Source organism: Mytilus edulis, chromosome 4 (assembly GCF_963676685.1).
Source record: "Mytilus edulis chromosome 4, xbMytEdul2.2, whole genome shotgun sequence".
In the NCBI taxonomy this organism is placed as follows: Eukaryota; Metazoa; Mollusca; class Bivalvia; order Mytilida; family Mytilidae; genus Mytilus; species Mytilus edulis.
Window position 1 is genome coordinate 78,972,627 of NC_092347.1, and position 19,740 is coordinate 78,992,366.

Consider the following 19,740-nt stretch of genomic DNA (forward strand, 5'->3'; position numbering starts at 1 on the left):
AATTTTAGGATATAAAATGAACCCTTTATTATAGCAAATCAATATTGGAAATATGACTTGCATCGATCAAAAATATTTTTTTATGAGAATTAAAAGATCAAAAGTTGTACAGTTTAGGTTTTTAAAGATTAAATGGGTATAAATCTGCCTGCAGTTGTAGTTCATAGTGTGTTTGCCCTGTGACTAATATTACATTATTCTCAGATTTTGCAATATTCAATATATTATCTAGATCATATCAGTAGGCAAACCTACATTGGGATCTTTCCATGTCTTGATTTGGACAATGGTTGGTTTATTTCATTGGACACTTAAATTTGTGGATAAAGTCATCCACGTAAACCAGGAAAATTGGTTCTCTACGAATGAAAGTACTTTCACAGTAAGGGAGCTACCATTTGATTTTTATGGGGGGTCTAGGATGAAAAATTTTGTCCTGTAATTTTTAGCTGTAATCTCTGTCCTGCCTTTTTATTTTTCACTCTGTTCGGTCCTGCCTTTTTTTTTTTAGTTTATCCTGACTTTTTTTTTTACCTAAATTGTCGTCCTGACTTTTTTTTTTTTGTAAGTGTCTCATCCTGCCTTTTTTTTTTTACTCAAAACTCCTGTCCTGCCTATTTTTTTCAAATTTCATCCTAGCCCCCCCCCCCCCCCCCCCCCCATAAAAATCAAATGGTAGCTCCCTAAGTATGGAATAAATGATGTGAGTTGTTATACTTTCACACACATCAAAACCCTCACATTAATATCTAAATTTACAGTATTTGATTTCTTTCAATATCAACTCTGATGTCTTTGATCTCATTATATATACTGGTAATTGTTTTGCATGAAGAAGCATGTTCTTTAAGAGTTTTTCAGCTTCTGACTGAATAGGTCATCATATAACAAAATGGAAAATATAACAATTTTTAATCAACAACCAAGCAATAACTACAACAACAAATAAAACTACATTAAAATTCATAATACAGTAAAATGAGGACCAGCCTCTGGCCAGTCATGTCACAATAATAGTTATCACTGTGCTTATTCAAGAGTCTTTAATCTTTATAAAATTATAAACAGGGCAAATGACTATTTATAGTTGCAGTTTGTTATCATTGCTTCAAATTGCTAAAATGTTGTAAACAGGACAAGAAGGGGAGATAACTTGCTTTACCACAAATTATATCTCATAATATGCTGAAAATTATCTCCCTTCCACATGATAACGGTGACTGTTGTTTGCTAAACATCCAGTTGCAAATATTTCATGCATCTTCAGGATCACCCTTCTACTTGACTAACTGATTAATTACTAAAATTTATTGACACAAAATGCCATTGCAATAGAAGTTTTCATATACTATAGCAGTCAAATCTTTTTTTTAAAACTTTTTTCATGTATTAGAAATTTAAAAGAAAGACTTTTTTTTATTGCACTTTATTTACATTATATCAAAAATATTTTGACTCTAAAATTTACCTTAAACTTTTCAACAGCTGGCCAGTTTGAAGAGACCAGTTATAATTGAAAATTTGAAAAATTGTCATGAATCATTGATATCCTTAAAGGGCATGAACTCTTGCCTAAGCACAGTAATGATGCAATAAGCTATTTAATATGCTACCTATAAACATAGCATACTTTAATTTTCAAACTATAAATGCAAAATAGTTGAAATAAGTATAAATATTACATAAGTTTGTCAGTTAAGAAATTGAATAAATGCACTGTAAACATTCTCTTGAAACTTTGAAAACCTCATAATCATATTCATAAGAAGGAACCAGTTCAATTTTTAAATATATTGACAAATTATTGGTCTTAGAAAGATCAAAAGGTAAAAATTTCATTTAAATAAAATTTTACAGTTTGTTTTGTAAGTTTTTCCAGTCTCGTTGAGCACTACAGGTGACAGAATATTCTACCATATCTAGCACCAAGCCGTCCTGCAGCTCTTCTAGGATACATTTAATGTACAGTGTCAGAATTTATCCAGGTTTGAAGCAGTAAAATAGAAACATAGGTGATCCCTGAAATAAATAAAAAAAAATATAGAAATGTACTGATAACAGAACTAAAAAATCAAATAATTAGAGACAATCAACAGAAATTCTGTACATTGTAAGCTAATGACAATTTACTGTTTGGACTGCACATTTTAGTAAAGATAAAAAAAAAATTACTAAAAGAAAATGTCTCAAAATAAAAGGAGTGATTATTGATATGTTTAACATAGGTAAATCATTAATTGCAGACCTAAAAAAACCAAACCCCATATAGAATCACTAATGATTAATGTTTAAATTTTAAGACTGTTTACCTCAATATGTTATTACTAAGTGTAACTCCATCATGTCCATATACAATGGAAAAGAGAAGAAACTCTATAATCAAATAAAAATATTTACCTTTGGGCTCCAGTACATCAGATATACTTGTTTAAGGGACCATTCTTTTGTCAATTCATGCCCATGGCATATTAGTGTTAACTGAAAATTACAAAATACATTAAATTAATATTATTGATGAGAAGTTCTTTCTTATGGCTTCTTATCCACTAAAAAAAACACCAAAGATCTTACTTGATATGCAATGAGCAAAGTTATACACAATGTTTTTCCTCTTTTCAAATGACATTTTAATTTAAAATTACAGATAAACAATTTCAGGGGATAGATAATGAGTGTCTGCTTTAATATTTCACCTTTAGGTGGACCATTGGGTCTCTATAGTAAATATGTATTGTCTTGTACAAAAGGAGGTATATTCCATGACCAAATCAGCAATTCCTTACCTGCACTTTCTTTTGGAAATAATGTTTCACTGTAAGACTTTTTTTTTGAAGTATAGTTTTACAGTAAGACTTTAATTTTGAAATCTTATATTTATTTATTTTTTTGATGAGATTGTAAAACTAGTGTCTGACACATTTGTCATTTTGAACAATAAAAGATGTTTAAACTTAAAAGCCAAGTACATCAACCATGTTAACCAGAGGAAAATATAACAAGTATAAGAAGCCCTCAAAAACTCTTGGTCCTGAGTCATAAAATAATAAATCATCCATGTAAATCTTATATCAGGAAATACATGAAATAATACCTCTGCTTCTGAAGGTATATCTAATCTTTTCATCAGTAGTTCAATAACATCATGAACTTGTAGTCTGTTTGAGCACCTAATGAATTTTTCCTGTAAAGATGGTACCTTGCTGTGACTTCCTCGGACTGGCATTGAATGGACACTGGAAAATAATAATTATCCATTGTTACATAATGTACAAAGTATGTACTAATTATAGAATTACAACATTGTATTAATATACCTTAATTACTCCTGGTATCAAATACATTTCTGACAAACCCTTTCTTAATCTTATATCTTGAAATAATTTTTTCATCAACTATCATATCATTTATCATTCAATCACACTTTTTGAAGAGTGAGGGCAGTAAACTAGTTCAAAAGGCTTCATATTGTGTAGAGCAGCTGATATTTTACACTATCATATCTGATATTGGATTTATCACTGTATTTGTGTGCATTTCAAGATAACCACAATAGTTTTTCCTTGTTTAACAGGAAAAAAAGCCATGACTTGCTTAGCTGTGTAACTGTAGCTCTTAGGTCCTTATGCTGTTTTTTTACTATTTGCGGACCATAGTCTATGGTCCGAAAATAGTCAAAAAATAGCATAAGGACCTAAGAGCTACGGTTCCGCAGCTATGACTTTCTAAGTGTAAGTGTGTATCAAACTTATCAACTTCTGTGATAAGTCCAATTATTTTTTTTTTTTTCAAAACAAAGTTTAAATGTTGTGTTGAATTGCTTTGCATAAATCATGTGAATAATATGCTGGAAGATATATTTTCAAATGTATTCAGAGCATTGCCTTAGTTTGCTGTCAGAAAAAAAGCTATCATTTAACTAATATACACAGTGATTTACTGTAAATTCAGAAACTATTTTTAGAAAATGGACATATACGCGAGATAAATTATAATTTTTTCAGGAAAATCTACATACAGATACCATATCAGATATCAAAAACTGAGTTATTATTTTTGCAATACTCACCCAATCACATAATTCGCAACAATAAAAGCCTCGCAATAATTTCTGAATTTACATTAAATGGAAAATTTTATCAATCTATATCATTTTAATCTATCTTACTGATATCTTTCTAAACAAATGCTGATCTTTTCATCATACTTGTACATATGTCTATCATCGCTGGCTTGTATACATGTTAGTTTTGGCTCAGGTATTTTCTCCACCACACCTTTACATTAAAATAAATAATTTGTTATTATTCTCATTTCATATTATTAGCAGCTTGATTCATATATTAAAAGAAATGTCTATATATTTTTACTTTTCACTGGAGTTCAGTACCTTTGTTATTTTACTATTTCTAAAGGAATTTACAAAAAAAATCTAGAATTAACTTTGCAGAAAGAAAAACCTTATGTGAAAATAACATTTAGTATATTTCAAAATGTTTTACTCTACCAAACAATTAGTTTAAAAGAAATTGTGCAGATGATTATCTCCCATTTTTTAATAAGATTTGAAAAATGCTGCTAAAAAAATTCAATGTAATGGATATTGTTATGATGATAAATTATTTAACCTTGAGTAAAACTGGTTTATCCCAACTACATATTGTGCTTGCTATCTATTCCATTTGTTATTCATTGTCTGTTTTCCTAAGGGGTCTGGTGATGGTGACTTTGTGGGCTGTTGTACTGTGTGTCATTTGTTTGTGGAACTTGATATTCGTTTTTGTACATTATATATAATATCACTCTGTTATAAGAAATGCTAATTACCTTTCTTTAATTTAGAAAATCCTCTGGAATTGTAAAACTCTTCTCTTCTTTTTTCTTCATCTGCAAAAATTTTTCTTTTTTTTTAAATCTAATTTTTTAAGTCATCAATGTTATCAGTTTCATGGTATAAAAAAAGTATTTCATAAATGAACATTTATTCAAATGAAGGACACCTACGGGTGCGGGAATTCTCGCTACATTGAAGACCCATTGGTTGCCTTCGGCTGTTGTTTGCTCTATGGTCGGGTGGTTGTCGCTTTGACCAGCTGAAGGACACCTACAGGTGCGGGAATTCTCGCTACATTGAAGACCCATTGGTTGCCTTCGGCTGTTGTTTGCTCTATGGTCGGGTGGTTGTCGCTTTGACATATTCACCATTTCCTTTCTCAATTTTATTTATTCAAAGCTTTGATTAGTAAAAAAATGAAGCTGGAGTGCCTGTAGAAAACCAACTTCAAAAATAAAACTGACAATCCTAGTTAATTAAGATTGGAGTCAAGTGCACCCGCAAAAGCGGGGTTCAAACTCCCCAACTTCAGTTTTAGTTTAAACATATTTATTTATAGTGGATTGGGAAACAAGTTTTGCAACTTATATTAATCCCTTTCCACTTTGCGGGTGCGAGTGCTGCCTTGTAGCGGCATTAGCCTACTCTTTTTCGAAATCTACAAGGGTGTCTTTAACATGCAAGAGATATGGCTCTCTCTCTTAACACGGGTCAGCCATTTATCGTCCCTTCCGACGGACTTCAGTGTTGACTAGCTAGGGATTACAGTAGAATTACTTAGACTACTTGAACACCCAGGACCATAAACATGTTGAAAGGTAGTTACTTACTTTCAAACAATGCTGGTACAATTTTATAGACAATATCTTGCATGGTACGATCGGCTCTTAGATGAAGTTGTGGCTGAGTTTCGTGTATTTTCACACCACACTGGGGACATGACTTGCTGGTTTGTAAGTATTTTACTATACAACTTTTGCAAACTGCAAAATAAATCATTTCATAAAGAACATTTAATAAAAAAATATCATAATTTTCAAGCAGAAAGTCAAATTAATGTCATGAGATTGAAGAAATTGTAATGTATACAATATTATCGCTATTTTATCAAACTTTCCATTGCATGCTTTGATCTTGCTGACCGATAATTTCCTTTCTCAGTGGAGTCGACTGATATGAAAAATTATAGCTCGAAACTAAGGGGTACATAGCGTTGTTAATGAAATTGACAATGTCATCAAAGGTAAAAGAGCAATAAACAGATTATCATTGGTAATCTCGTTGAGATGATCAATGATAATCTATAAATATACAACCAAACAAAACAAATGATATAGTGAAACTGTTTTAACATATAATAAATATGAATAAAAGAAAAACTTTTGCCAAAAAGACACTAAAAATCTCACTTAAAATGCTTCCAAAAGAATACCCTATATAATTTTGCTTTGAAATTTCGTATTCCACTTATCATTGCTTGCTAACTCATACATAAATTATTTATAAGCTGATCTCAAACTTGCTTTTAGAAACTGTGAGTACTTTTAGTTGCTGTTTTTTTTTGTGTGATTTGTTATAGCCTATGGACTGACCTTTTTAGTTAGATCCAATTCATTTGATAAGGTTAGAAGAGCTGAACACTCAAAATCATGTTAAATGGTGTCCCATTCTTAACCTGTCTGTCTCATGTTAGGCGCCCTTATCTCACTGGTTGCTTTGGTCTTTGTGTTATAATATACTCATTGACTTATAGTGTGGGTTTTTCTCAAATTTTTTTAAGACTGCACAGTACAATTGTTTCATCCTTATCCTATGGTCTCTGTTGGATAGTTGTCTCATTGGCAATCATAACACATCTCCTTATTCATTTTGCATTTATAAGGATGCTGGTTATTTATTTCTAGTAAACACATTTGGTAAACCAAGAACCTTCAATATGATGAGAGTATTTTATTCCATTATTGAGATTTATAAGATAGCATCTTACATGTATGAAGACATTCTGTAGTGGTTGTAGCATCAATGAAGTAACCATAACACAAGGAACAGGTGATATGTGAATTCAAATGTGAAATATTGATCTTTAGCAGCTGAAAAATAAATAACAAATTAATTAACATAAAATCTCAAAGCATTAAATATATACATGATATATGTAAATGTTGTTTTACCAGATAAAAAAAAACTTCAGACTCAAATGATTATCTATAAAAATTTCGTTGAAAATCAAACGTGGGCTAAAAAATTTAATGCATTTGTAACCATTAATATCAAACTTCATATAATCTATTTTGCTTACATGAGGTTTAGTGTTCATAACCTTTATTGAAAATGTGAAAGGGAGATACAGAAAACTTCCAAGAAATGGAAAGCCTTGTAAATTTTGTAATAATTTTAATAGAAATACAGATGAATACCATGTTTTAAGGCATTTTAAATTTGAATTCATGGAAAAAAAATACTAAAAATAAAGTTCATTTTTAAAAGTAAGTAAAAAAGAACATAAGACATGGTCTGCTAGGCTCTTTTTTTTTAATTTGATAGTTTACAAATATTTTTTAATAAAATTTCATGTGATTAAGGCTGTTAAACAAATGACAGAATCTTTAAGATATGAATTCTGGTATGAATATCTAACTGTAAACTGAATAAAAAATTACTTTGCCTTTCAAGATGACATCTACAAAATGTATATTATAACTATGTATTATTTTACTTTTATTATGTCTATATGTTATACCATGCTACGTTTACAGTTTGACACTACATGTATATTGAACACAACAAATAAAACAAAATATTAATAATCAGGAACAGAAAATAAGGGGGTACAAGTCAAATTGGCACCCATAGAAAAAGTCAAATCGGCACCTATTTAAAGTCAATTCAGCATCCAATAATAGTTGATATAATATATGGGACTGGGACTATTATCATGATTATGCTAAGTTTGTAAGTTAAGTATACTAGCATAATAGTTCCAGATATATATAAATAATTCTAAAAATGTATAAATTCAATCATGATCTATTTTGGGGGTTGGATTTTATCATGCATTACATGTAAAAAGCATCAAGCAGTTAAAATACAAAAGTTAATCATTTAAAGATTTCTCAACATTATGTGACTGATGTTTTGATAAATTTTAATAATTAATAACTTTTATCAAGTACATAGTTAGTATTTTTTTTTAACTCAACAGTATACAGGTAGAGTTATAGATGTTTTATTCTTCGGGGACTCTATCGAAATGATTCACACAGGCATTGGTTCACCATACAGAGTTTAAGTTGTAATGTTGTACAAATTATAAATTGTGCATGTTATCAGTGTCTTTTGAACTGCTGAACACAATGTAACACTGGCTTTTCTTTTTTTGCATATTTCTGTCATATTTTTACAACTATATGATACAATCTAATAGTGAGAATTAATACAAAAACATAATTAGACCACAAAAAGACTTTTTATGGATATACATATGGTATCAGCAGAAAATTAAAGTAAGAATTTAAACCATTCAGGTATCCTCATTTACATTGTGAGGACAAAGAGAATAGCATGAAATGTTAGGTTGAAGTATATAAATTTAAATTTAAAACATTGAACTAGAACATGTTTAAAGATAAACTTGTATCACCTGGTGTAAGAAAATGTGTGTCAAAAAACTTATAACTTGTACAAAAACCCTTATATATATAATTTGTACAAACTTACATCTTGTACACAACATATATATCGCTACATTGACAACAACACTTAAGTAAACTGCATCTTTTATTGTCGACATGTTTCGCCGATTAGATCGGCTTCATCAGGACAAAGTATACAAAATTAGAACCCCTGAAGTACAAACAAAAGGTATCATGTATGTGACGTCATAATTGTCCATTGTTGACGTTGCTATGGGATACTCTATATCATTATGTAATGTTGAACAGAAAATGAATCAAACATAGTACAATGCAAATGAAGTTACTAAATTTAGAGTTAATCAATAATTTTTCGAATTGTCTTTAACTTTAAAATGGTTGTAAACTATTATAATGGTAATTGTATAAATAAACATATATATATTAAACAAATTTAACATGGGTGCCGAATTGACTATATCAAGTGCCGATTTAACCAGGTGCCAATTTGACTAGGTGCCGATTTGACTATACAGGGTGTCAATTCGACCAGTTGAGTCAGGATCCCTAATAGACCTTGAGATGAGGAACTCAGATGACGTAATTAAAAAAAATATTAGTCCGCCATACAATTGTGGATGCTGTGATTTTAAAAATGGACATAAATGAACAATAAGAACTGTTTAATAGAGCTGATGTGATGAGAAAAGAAAGATGTAGATTTGATCTGAAATAAATTATTAGAAAGGACAATTTTTTTTATTGAATTTTATGATCAGAATTTTGGGATTATTTCATGAGGAGAGTGACATTTTTCACCATCTTCCGGGGTCCATCAATTTGCGAAAAAAGTAATCTCACTTGCCACCCCGAAAATTTAACCAGACATGTATAAATGTATCAGCTTCAATATGAGCCATCATACATGTTCAAGTAAACGATATGGACTGAGCAACGGAGGAAAACGTTACCATTACCGCCTATGGAGAATTAATTGTAAATGTATACTCAAATTAGAAGCTTAATTCCAGAAGTTTTCAGGCTGATTTATGGATGATTTCACCTTGTACACCACTGAAAATGATGGTTAGTAGTTTTTTTTATTTATACCTAGTTATTATAAATGGTTTAAGATAAATATTATTGATAAAGATCAGCAAATACTCAATGAAACTTTGCTTTTAAAATGCATTACTGGCACGGGGCTGAACACTTTTTTTTAGGCACAATCATAACTTTGTTTACTTCCGAGAGATCCGAAAGGAATTTGTTTACTATATTGAAAAAGGCAAGAAACAACTTTTAAATATTATTAAATTGTAAGTAAACATGACACAATGTAGTCTTTGTTATGTAATTATCACTTCGGTCTACAGGAATAATCAAGGGAGATAACACACTTCATACGAGTAAAGTGAGATACATCATCGCATGTGCTTTTATCCAATGATTTGACCCCTGGTCAGTAGATATCATATGCAAAAAAACAGAAAAAACATGTACATGTTTTAAGAAAATCATGAACTAATATTTTTAATGCACTTGAGCAAAACAATAGATATTGTCATTTCTCAGTGAAAAAGGGGGAGGGTCAAACCTTTTTGAAAACAATATTTCTGCACCTATTCAACTATTAAGCTAGTTAGCTACTACCCATTGCTTCTAAAATTAAAGAACCTTAGTGAGCATGCTCACATACCCCACGTCCCCACATTGTCATTGGAGAAATTAAATAAGTATAAGAAAAAAAAATTGTATAAGAAAAAATATTGAATAATAATTTCCTGTCAATATATATAGTATGTCCTTATTATCTACAAAATTTCATGAAATTATGTTGTGTGTTTTCAGAGGAGTTGAGATGACAAACTGTTGCAGAAGTACATTGAAGCAAATAAGTTCAAAGGGGCATAACTCCTAGAAAAAAAATTGAACCGTAATTTCCTGTTGATATGCACATCTACATAGTATGTCCTTATTATCTACAAAGTTTCATGAAATTCTGTTGTGTGGTTTGAGAGGAGTTGCGATGACAAACTGTTGCAGTAGTACATTAAAGTAAATAAGTTCAAAGGGGCGTAACTCCTAGAAAAAAATTGAATCGCAATTTCCCGTCGATATGCACAACTACATAGTATGTCCTTATTATCTGAAAAGGTTTCGTGAAATTCTGTTGTGTGGTTTGAGAGGAGTTGCGATGACAAACTGTTGCAGTAGTACATTAAAGTAAATAAGTTCAAAGGGGCGTAACTCCTAGATAAAAAATTGAATCGCAATTTCCCGTCGATATGCACAACTACATAGTATGTCCTTATTATCTGAAAAGGTTTCGTGAAATTCTGTTGTGTGGTTTGAGAGGAGTTGCGATGACAAACTGTTGCAGTAGTACAGTAAAGTAAATAAGTTCAAAAAAGGAGAAATTAAATAAGTATAAGAAAAAAAAATTGTATAAGAAAAAAAATTGAATCCCAATTTCCCGTCGATATGCACAACTACATAGTATGTCCTTATTATATGAAAAGGTTTCGTGAAATTCTGTTGTATGGTTTGAGAGGAGTTGCGATGACAAACTGTTGCAGTAGTACATTAAAGTAAATAAGTTCAAAGGGGCGTAACTCCTAGAAAAAAAATTGAATCGCAATTTCCCGTCGATATGCACAACTACATAGTATGTCCTTATTATCTGAAAAGGTTTCGTGAAATTCTGTTGTGTGGTTTGAGAGGAGTTGCGATGACAAACTGTTGCAGTAGTACATTAAAGTAAATAAGTTCAAAGGGGCGTAACTCCTAGAAAAAAAATTGAATCGCAATTTCCCGTCGATATGCACAACTACATAGTATGTCCTTATTATCTGAAAAGGTTTGGTGAAATTCTGTTGTGTGGTTTGAGAGGAGTTGCGATGACAAGAAACAGGACTGACGGACTGACGGACGGACGGACGGACGGACTGACGGACGGACGGACGGGTCAAAAACATTATACCCTCCGCAACTTCGTTGCATGGGGTATAATAAAAGGTTTAAATGAAGGTGACTAAGCCACAAGGGAGAAGCATTTGTCTTTCTTTGTGATTAAACTTTCAAGAATTAGATTTTTCTCTCTCAATAGTACTTATGTATTTAAATCAAATGATAACACAGCCTGAGTAATTTTTTTGTCTTATTTCAGTTCCAGACATATCATTACTTTTTAATCTGAGATGGCAAACTAGAGGTTTTAAAAAGACCTGAATAACTGGTAAGCATTTTGCTTTATTAGGCAAGCTCTAAATTGTTTATTTATGGTATTTATGCAATTGAAATTACAGTCCGTATGTTAAAAATATGCAAATATGAAAACTGTTGCTATGGTCTTGGTATTAAATGAAAAGGCTTAGTTACAGATCGTTTCGACTCAATATTTCGAGTTAAATCTTGCGGCAACTGTTTCTCACGTAACACTGCAAACTATATTTAGCTCTATTTTGATCTGTCGTTATTTAATGACGCCATAATACATGTGATGTCACAATGTTTCCTTTAAAACCTCATGTGGATTTCTCACTAATAAAAGGTTTTCACAGAAATACATGTTAAAAACATTTTTTCTCAAATAGAATTATGTGAAAGGACAAGTTTTGAAAATTTGCACTATATTGCACTCTAATTATATGATAAGGATGACTTTCCCAGTAGTTAAGAGTGCTTTCCACAGTTTTAAATACCAGATTTCCACTAGTAAGAATAATTATTTTGGTGTTGGTTTTTTTATAAAATCTTCATTTTTGCATAATTTCTCTGTCAAAATGCACTTTAAGGCACAAGAAAATTTTATAGAATGCTTTAACAGGGTCTGTGTATTGTAATTAAAGGTTATAATCAGAAGTTTTGTCCTTGTTTTGACTAGTGAAGGTATTCTGGAAGAAATTAATTATACAAACACATTGTATTCAAAATAAATGAATATAGCGACGAAAGTGTCATTGCCTTATAGTGCTAAAACAACTTTATTTTTTTTCAGAAATGGACAAAAATACACAGATTTATTCAGAATGTTATACCGATGAAGATCACATAAAAATATTTGGAAAAATCAGAAGTATGAATTTCAATATGGGTCAGGATCCCTAATAGACCTTGAGATGAGGAACTCAGATGACGTAATTAAAAAAAATATTAGTCCGCCATACAATTGTGGATGCTGTGATTTTAAAAATGGACATAAATGAACAATAGGAACTGTTTAATAGAGTTGATGTGATGAGAAAAGAAAGATGTAGATTTGACCTGAAATAAATTATTAGAAAGGACAATTTTTTTATTGAATTTTATGATCAGAATTTTGGGATTATTTCATGAGGAGAGTGACATTTTTCACCATCTTCCAGGGTCCATCAATTTGCGAAAAAAGTAATCTCACTTGCCACCCCGAAAATTTAACCAGACATGTTCAAGTAAACGATATGGACTGAGCAACGGAGGAAAACGTTACCATTACCGCCTATGGAGAATTAATTGTAAATGTATACCCAGTTGCTGATTTAACCAAGTGCCGATTTGACTAGAATTGTAATGGGCAAACAAACCAGGATTCCTCTAGCAAAACAAAAACAATCTTTAAAGTTACGGTGACCTATAGTTGTTTATCTCTGTGTCATTTAGTCTCTTTTGGAGTTTTCTAATTTGCAAACATACCAAATCTTACTTTTTAACTTAAACTGTACAGTAAATGAAATTTAACATGTTCAAAGCCTGCCGTTTTAGCACAAAAGAAGAAAAGCATAAATTTCAAAAGATATTAGACAGAACAACATAATACAGCAACTGCCAACACCCAACTTCTGGGAAAAAAGCATGTTTGTAAATAAAATATCTGATCCATCTGTGTACATTAGTACATATACACTCACTATTATATACAGTCATTGACAGTAGAAATTCAATAAAAAAAAAAAAAAAAAAAAAAAAATCTGGAAAATTTCCCGAATTTTTTTATTGTACTAATGAACTCAAAATGGTTCAAAAAAATGTCTTGCTTGCATGAGACTATGAATAAATATGATAAAATGTATATTTTCTAAGAAAGGAACTCAATAAAAATTAATTTTTAAAAATGGTTTGTTATAAAAAACATGTTACCTAATGACAGCGTTTCTTTGAATGCATTGAATATGACGTCATAACATCACAATTAACATGACTAGATCCCTAACAACCGAACCAAAATCAGAAACGTTCCGTTGTTCCTGTTTCTCTTTTTAACATGTTTGATTTAAAAAAAAAAAAACATACAGACTTCGTCCCCAATTCACAGGTAATGCCTGGCTCATATTACAGGCCAAGTTCACTTAAAACTCTTCAATTGACTTCAGAGTTGATAGATTATCACGTGATCGCACTAGAGTTGATATTCGGAAAAACTCAAAGCAACTCTAGGGTAAGGTTCTGACCAAGCTTAAACCAAAGCACTGTAAGCGCTGTAGGCAGTTAACCAAAAACCAAGCCAAACATAATTATAAAAGCTTATTTATAAAGTATATTTTAAAGATTTTTAAAAAGAGCAAACATTAAACATTCATATATTGTACATTCATGTTCATTTAATGAATTAATCATTAAGGCAAATAATTCATATTTTGTCAAAGTTTTTAAAAGCAACGCATATATCAAGTATATTTTTTTCATGGTCATGAGTCTGCAGTGATACAAGTTTGCAATGATTGCAGTTCTTCTAGTTGATAGTTAACGTTGGTATTAGTTGATTGTTAGTAGTTCAAGTTGACTTTAGTACGAGCTTGTAAAAGTATGAATGGACTTGCTTCCCTGGAAAGAAAACTGAGTTTGTGTTCTACAGTACAAAAGTTATGAGACACAAATCAGACAAATGTTTACTACTACAGGGATCAAAGGTGAGGTCTGTCTAACCTGTCCATAGTAAATGTAAATGTCCGCCACCTTCACCCCAAGTCTATGATTTCTGAGTTTGGAATAAAATGACAGGTAATTATAAAAACAGTTGGTCAAACATTCTTGGGTTTGAAAGATATGTTTTCTTTAAAATCAGCCATATGAAAATGAAAATTTTTATAGGACTAGAAATAATTCAAATTATAATTAAGGTAAATTCTTTAAACCTACCAATTATTTTCCATCAATAAAATTTTTTAATTATCAAAAAAATGATTGTAACATAATGCTGTTTATACGAAGTCTTCCAAACAAAGCTCCCATAATTATTCATTCCCATGGTCGCCTGAAATTGGACAAGGTCTAGTACACATTGGTTAGGTCTAGCAAAGTGACATGCATATGTGACGCCCATGAGATTGACATTGTATGTCATTCAATCTTTTTGAAATGACAAACAAGAATGAATATGGTTTAGTTTAGGAGTTGGTATTTCAATCTTATACAAGTTCTCAAAACACACACAAGAGGGAGTGGGGTGACCCTAGGGACTACCCTTATATTTCATTTAATGTGTTATCTTGTCCCATACATGAATATATATGGTTTGGGGTGGGGATCTCAACCGTTATCAAGTTTTCAAACAGGTGGTGGTGGGGTGATCCTAGTGACTTCCCCTATATTTCATTTGATTTGTTATATTGTCCAATACATGAATATATATGGTTGAGGGGTGGGGATCTCATCTGTTTCTAAGTTATCAAACAGGAGTGGGTAGGGTTACCCTAAGGACTCTCCCTATATTTCATTTGATTAGTTCTCATACATGAATATATATGGTTTAATTTAAAGGTGGGGATCTCGACTGTTTCCAATTTCTCAATCAGGAGGGGTGGGCTGACTGCAGGGACTCCCCCTATATTTCATTTAATTTAGAGGTGGGGATCCCAAATGTTTCCAAGTTCTTAAACATGAGGGGTAGGGTGACCACAGGGACTTCCCTATATTTCATTTGATTTGTTATATAGTCCCATACATGTACATGAGTATATATGGTTAAGGGGTGAGGATCTCGAATTTTTCCAAGTTCTCAAACAGGAGGATGTACAGTGACCATAGGGACCCCCTTATAATTCATTTGATTTGTAATATTGTCCCATACATAAAAATATATTGTTTGAGATTGTGGATCTCGACCGTTATAAATTCTCAAACAGAAAGGGGTAGAGTGGCCCCACGATCTTTACCTATATTTCATATGATTTGTTATATTATCCCATACATGAATATATATGGTTTAGGGGTGTGGATCTTGACCGTTACCAAGTTCTCAAATAGGAGGGGTGGGATGAACCCCAGGGAATCCCCCTATATTTCAATTGATTAGTTATATTGTCCCATACATGAATAAATATGGTTTAGGGTTGAGGATCTCGAATGTTTCCAAGTTCTCAAACAGAAGGGTTTACAGTGACCATAGGGACCTCCTTATTATTCCTTTGATTTGTTATATTGTCCCATACATGTATATGTATGGTTTAAGATTGGGGATCTCAACCGTTTTCAAATTCTCAAGCTGGACGGGGAAGAGTGGCCCCATGAACTCCACCTATATTTCATATGATTTGTTATATTGTCCCATACATGAATATATATGGTTTAGGGGTGGGGATCTCGACCGTTTCCAAGTTCTCAAATAGGAGGGTTGGGGTGACCCGCAGGGAATCCCCCTATATTTCATTTGATTAGTTAAATTGTCCCCTACATGAAGATATATGGTTTAGGGGTGGGGATCTCGACCGTTACCAAGTTCTCAAACAGGAGGGGTGGGGTGACCCCCAGGGACTCCACCTATATTTCATTTGATTATATATATATTGTCCCATACATGAATAAATATGGTTTAGGGGTGGGGATCTCGACTGTTTCCAAGTTCTAAAACATGGAGGGGTGGGGTGATCCTAGGGACTTCCCCTATATTTCATTTGATTAGTTATTTAGTCACTAACATACATGAATGTATATGGTTGAGGGGTGGGGATCTCATCCGTTTCAAAGTTATCATACAGGACGAGGTAGAGTGGCCCAATGGACTCCACCTATATATCATATGATTTGCTTACATTCAGGTATCATATAATATTGTTGCACTATTTGTGCCTGTCCCAATTCAGGAGCCTGTAATTCAGTGGTTGTCGTTTGTTTATGTGTTACATATTTGTTTTTTGTTGTTTTTTTTATATAAATAGGGCCGTTAGTTTTCTCGTTTGAATTGTTTTACATTGTCTTATCCGGGCCTTTTATAGCTGACTATAGTGTATGGGCTTTGCTCCTTGTTGAAGGCCGTACGATGACCTATAGTTGTTAATGTCTGTGTCGTTTTGGTCTCTTGTGGATAGTTGTCTCATTGGCAATCATACCACATCTTTTTTTTTATATAAGAAACTTCCAGCTATTTTCAATGACCTATCAAAATTGAGAAGAAAAAATACCCCTTGAAATTGCAGTAATATGTTTAACTTTAAAAGCATCTAACATGCATTACCAACATTTATCACTGATAAGAAAATTTATACTGTTACCAGGAACATATACATTGTCAGATAAACTGTTCCCAGCTGTCACATTGTATTGGATTTTGACATTAAAATTGGTGTACAAAATATTTTCTGCTTTTTCTTTCTTTTACATATATGTTTTGGTTTTCAATTCTAGTGTTTATATTTCTTTACCATGCAAAGATGTATTTTGTCACCTGTCTGGATTTTTTTAGTTAATAGCCAAAACCCGGGATTACCCTTATCCGCTTCCGGAATCGGATCCGATATTGTAATTGTCTTCTCGCGCTCGCGGCAGCCATTTTTGTTTTCAATGTTGTTTTTGACAGATAGTGAGATACGATTTTACTCGTATTTACACATTATATGTCGGCGATTTTCTGTATAAAGCTAGCGGTTGAACAAATTGAACATCGCTGTCACTGTCATAAATAGTATGAAATTCAAAACAGTGTAGCTGTGGCCATTGATTGACCCATCAAAATCATCCATTGACTGGGACAATTTACGTGAACGTTTGTCTGTAACAACCACTGTTCATGACGTACCTACGATAGACATTTAAACTGTGGGGTCACCAAAGGTTTCTTAACGCCTTTAATTATAAAATAATTCGAAAAATTAATCAGGAATAACCTTTGTGTCTTGATTTATATAATTGATATAAATCAAAATATCGTGTTATTTCTGATTAATTTTTCGAATTACTTTATTTAGGTGTTGAGAACCTTTGGTGACCCCATAGTTTAAGTGTCTTTAAAAAGTACATAGTGAGCATTGGTCGTTACATACAAACGTTCACCTAATTTGTCCCAGTCAATGAATGATTTTAATGTGTCAATCAATGGCCACAGCTACACTGTTTTGAATTTCATACTATTAATGATGAAAATAAGTTTGAGATCGTTTATTAGATCGAAACTTTGGTAAAAACGTTTGCAAAGTTATTTTTTATTTTCTTTCAAGGTCCGTCGGGCATAGCTAGTAACCAAGTAGAAAGTCCGACTGCAAAAGTGGAATGTCGCAGACCTCAGACAACCGCTAATTTGAACCCCCGCGTCCAAATTGAAAAGATACGAAAATTTCGTCTTCTAACTCAAAATTGCCGCCAACAGCGTGATCAGTTGAACTTATATATTAATAGACTACTGACGTAGTTGACTACGTATTGACGACAAACAATATTCCTACGACTTTTGCAATTTGGGAAATCTTAACTACTTGTCTTTAGAGATTTACGGCGATTAAATATTTCATACATTTGTTCTTTGACATCTTAGCCAAAAGCTCAGGGGATAATAAACTACATAATGATTCCTAATGTGCTCTACTTCCTATGTGCAACTTCGAAACTTTTGGGAAAATCGCCGATCATTTAAGGTTTTTCTGGTCATATTTTTTGTAATCCAGAATGAAAAGTATGAAAAAACTGTCCAATAAGTTATAAATAACATAGTAGCCAGCTAGATGATAACAATGGCTTGTAATTCAGCATTTATTGGGTAGAACACAAATCCAGGGTGCTCGCATAAGGCAGCTTAACTGCCTAAAAATAAAATATTCTCATTGGTTTGACGTCATTCAAGAGTTTCTAGAGTTTAACCCTGGCTCGGTGAGGGTTGGAACCAGGGTATGAGGGGTTAATTCGAGTGGTTCAAGTAAAATCGTTTTGCTGAAACCTGAGTAAGTAAAGTTAACTAGAGAGTTTCAAGTCAACTTGGCCACAGAGTTACTTCAAATTATTGAATAATATTTTCTCTATTTTGTAAACATTGAGAATTTTTTTATTTCTCAATATTTTATTGTATATTATTAATCATTATTGCTAATTGCACATGCTAGCATACATTATGTAATTTTATGATGTTGTATTAATGACATGACATAGAAAATTTGGGTAAAATGAAAGTGAAACTGAACCTCTTCTTCCAAATCCATTTCTGGTAATTCCCTTTATACGCAGTTTCGCATAAATTTTGAAAAGGGTGTTTAATATATTTAGCATGTTTATTTAACTGTTTTAATATTTGCTATATTTCATTTATAATTACAGAGACATACCATAAATGAAGATCACTGATAAAAGGGTAATATATATTTTTTTTAACAAATATACGAAAATAAAGAAACTGGCTACATATTGTCTAGATCAGCTGACTGCTTATCCAAATGAAAAAAATATATAATAAATTTTGCTGCGAAAAAACATCGAAGAAAAGTAAACACCCTCTGAAACGAAGGGTAAAATGAAAGGGTTTATTGTTGCAAATAGAATAAACGATATTTATTTTATGGATGTTGATGATGAATTTGCGAAACACGTAAACAAACAAGCAAAAGAACAAGGACTGATCAATGAGGTAAAAATTATGTCATCATGTTCAAATAAAGTGTGAGTTTTTGTTATGAGAGGGAAAATTATTTATAAGATCTTTATCGGGACTCCGGGATCAAGTGTTTTTAAGCTCGGGATTTCGGTATTGAAAAAATTTCCCCAGGATTTCGTGGTCAGAACCCCTCAGACCCCCTCTTTTATAGCGTTTATAGGAAATGTAGTCTCGTCCCCATTCTTGTATCCATTTTTTTAATTTTCATTACAAAAATTATTAAATGAATAGAGGTCACCTTATATTTAGGGAAGGGACTTGTCAACGTATATTTCTTCCACCTTACTGACCTGACAGAAGTTCCAATGGAAACTTTGTTATAAACATTGTCATAATATGAGGCAGGCATTACCTGTAAATGGGGACAAAGTCTGTATGAATTATTTTTTTGTAACAAATATTTGTTAAAAAAAAGAAACAGAAATACCGTAAAGTTTCCGAAGTTG

At 32.0% G+C, this 19,740-nt stretch overlaps 2 protein-coding genes and 1 long non-coding RNA gene across 5 annotated transcripts in view; 2 read left to right on the forward strand and 1 right to left on the reverse strand.

The window, feature by feature from the left end:
* Window positions 1-895: 895 nt before the first annotated feature.
* LOC139520632 (polycomb group RING finger protein 1-like) lies at window positions 896-18,876 on the reverse strand. Its single transcript, XM_071313456.1, has 8 exons — window positions 18,828-18,876; window positions 6,819-6,921; window positions 5,662-5,814; window positions 4,825-4,884; window positions 4,166-4,274; window positions 3,092-3,233; window positions 2,398-2,478; window positions 896-2,019 (listed from the first exon to the last, which is right to left on the reverse strand). The coding sequence occupies exons 1-8, from the start codon at window positions 18,843-18,845 to the stop codon at window positions 1,978-1,980; spliced, it is 708 nt and encodes a 235-aa protein (XP_071169557.1). The 5' UTR covers window positions 18,846-18,876; the 3' UTR covers window positions 896-1,977.
* On the forward strand, window positions 9,025-12,884 carry LOC139520627 (uncharacterized). 2 transcript variants are annotated; one of them, XR_011663932.1, is made up of 3 exons: window positions 9,025-9,549; window positions 11,633-11,701; window positions 12,464-12,884. It is a non-coding gene; the product is annotated as an uncharacterized lncRNA (long non-coding RNA). The 2 variants fall into 2 exon arrangements; XR_011663931.1 differs by lacking the exon at window positions 9,025-9,549 and adding an exon at window positions 9,573-9,782 and having other exon boundaries at window positions 12,464-12,883.
* Window positions 18,877-19,029: 153 nt separating the features above from the next.
* Window positions 19,030-19,740, forward strand: part of LOC139520646 (BLOC-3 complex member HPS1-like) — a 52,012-nt gene continuing 51,301 nt past the window's right edge. The window contains exon 1 of one of the 2 annotated variants that reach the window (XM_071313474.1): window positions 19,030-19,267. In XM_071313474.1, coding sequence (XP_071169575.1) covers window positions 19,154-19,267 — 114 coding nt within the window. In that variant the 5' untranslated portion in view covers window positions 19,030-19,153. The remainder of the gene's footprint in view (window positions 19,268-19,740) is intronic. The other variant, XM_071313475.1, reaches the window with a different exon arrangement.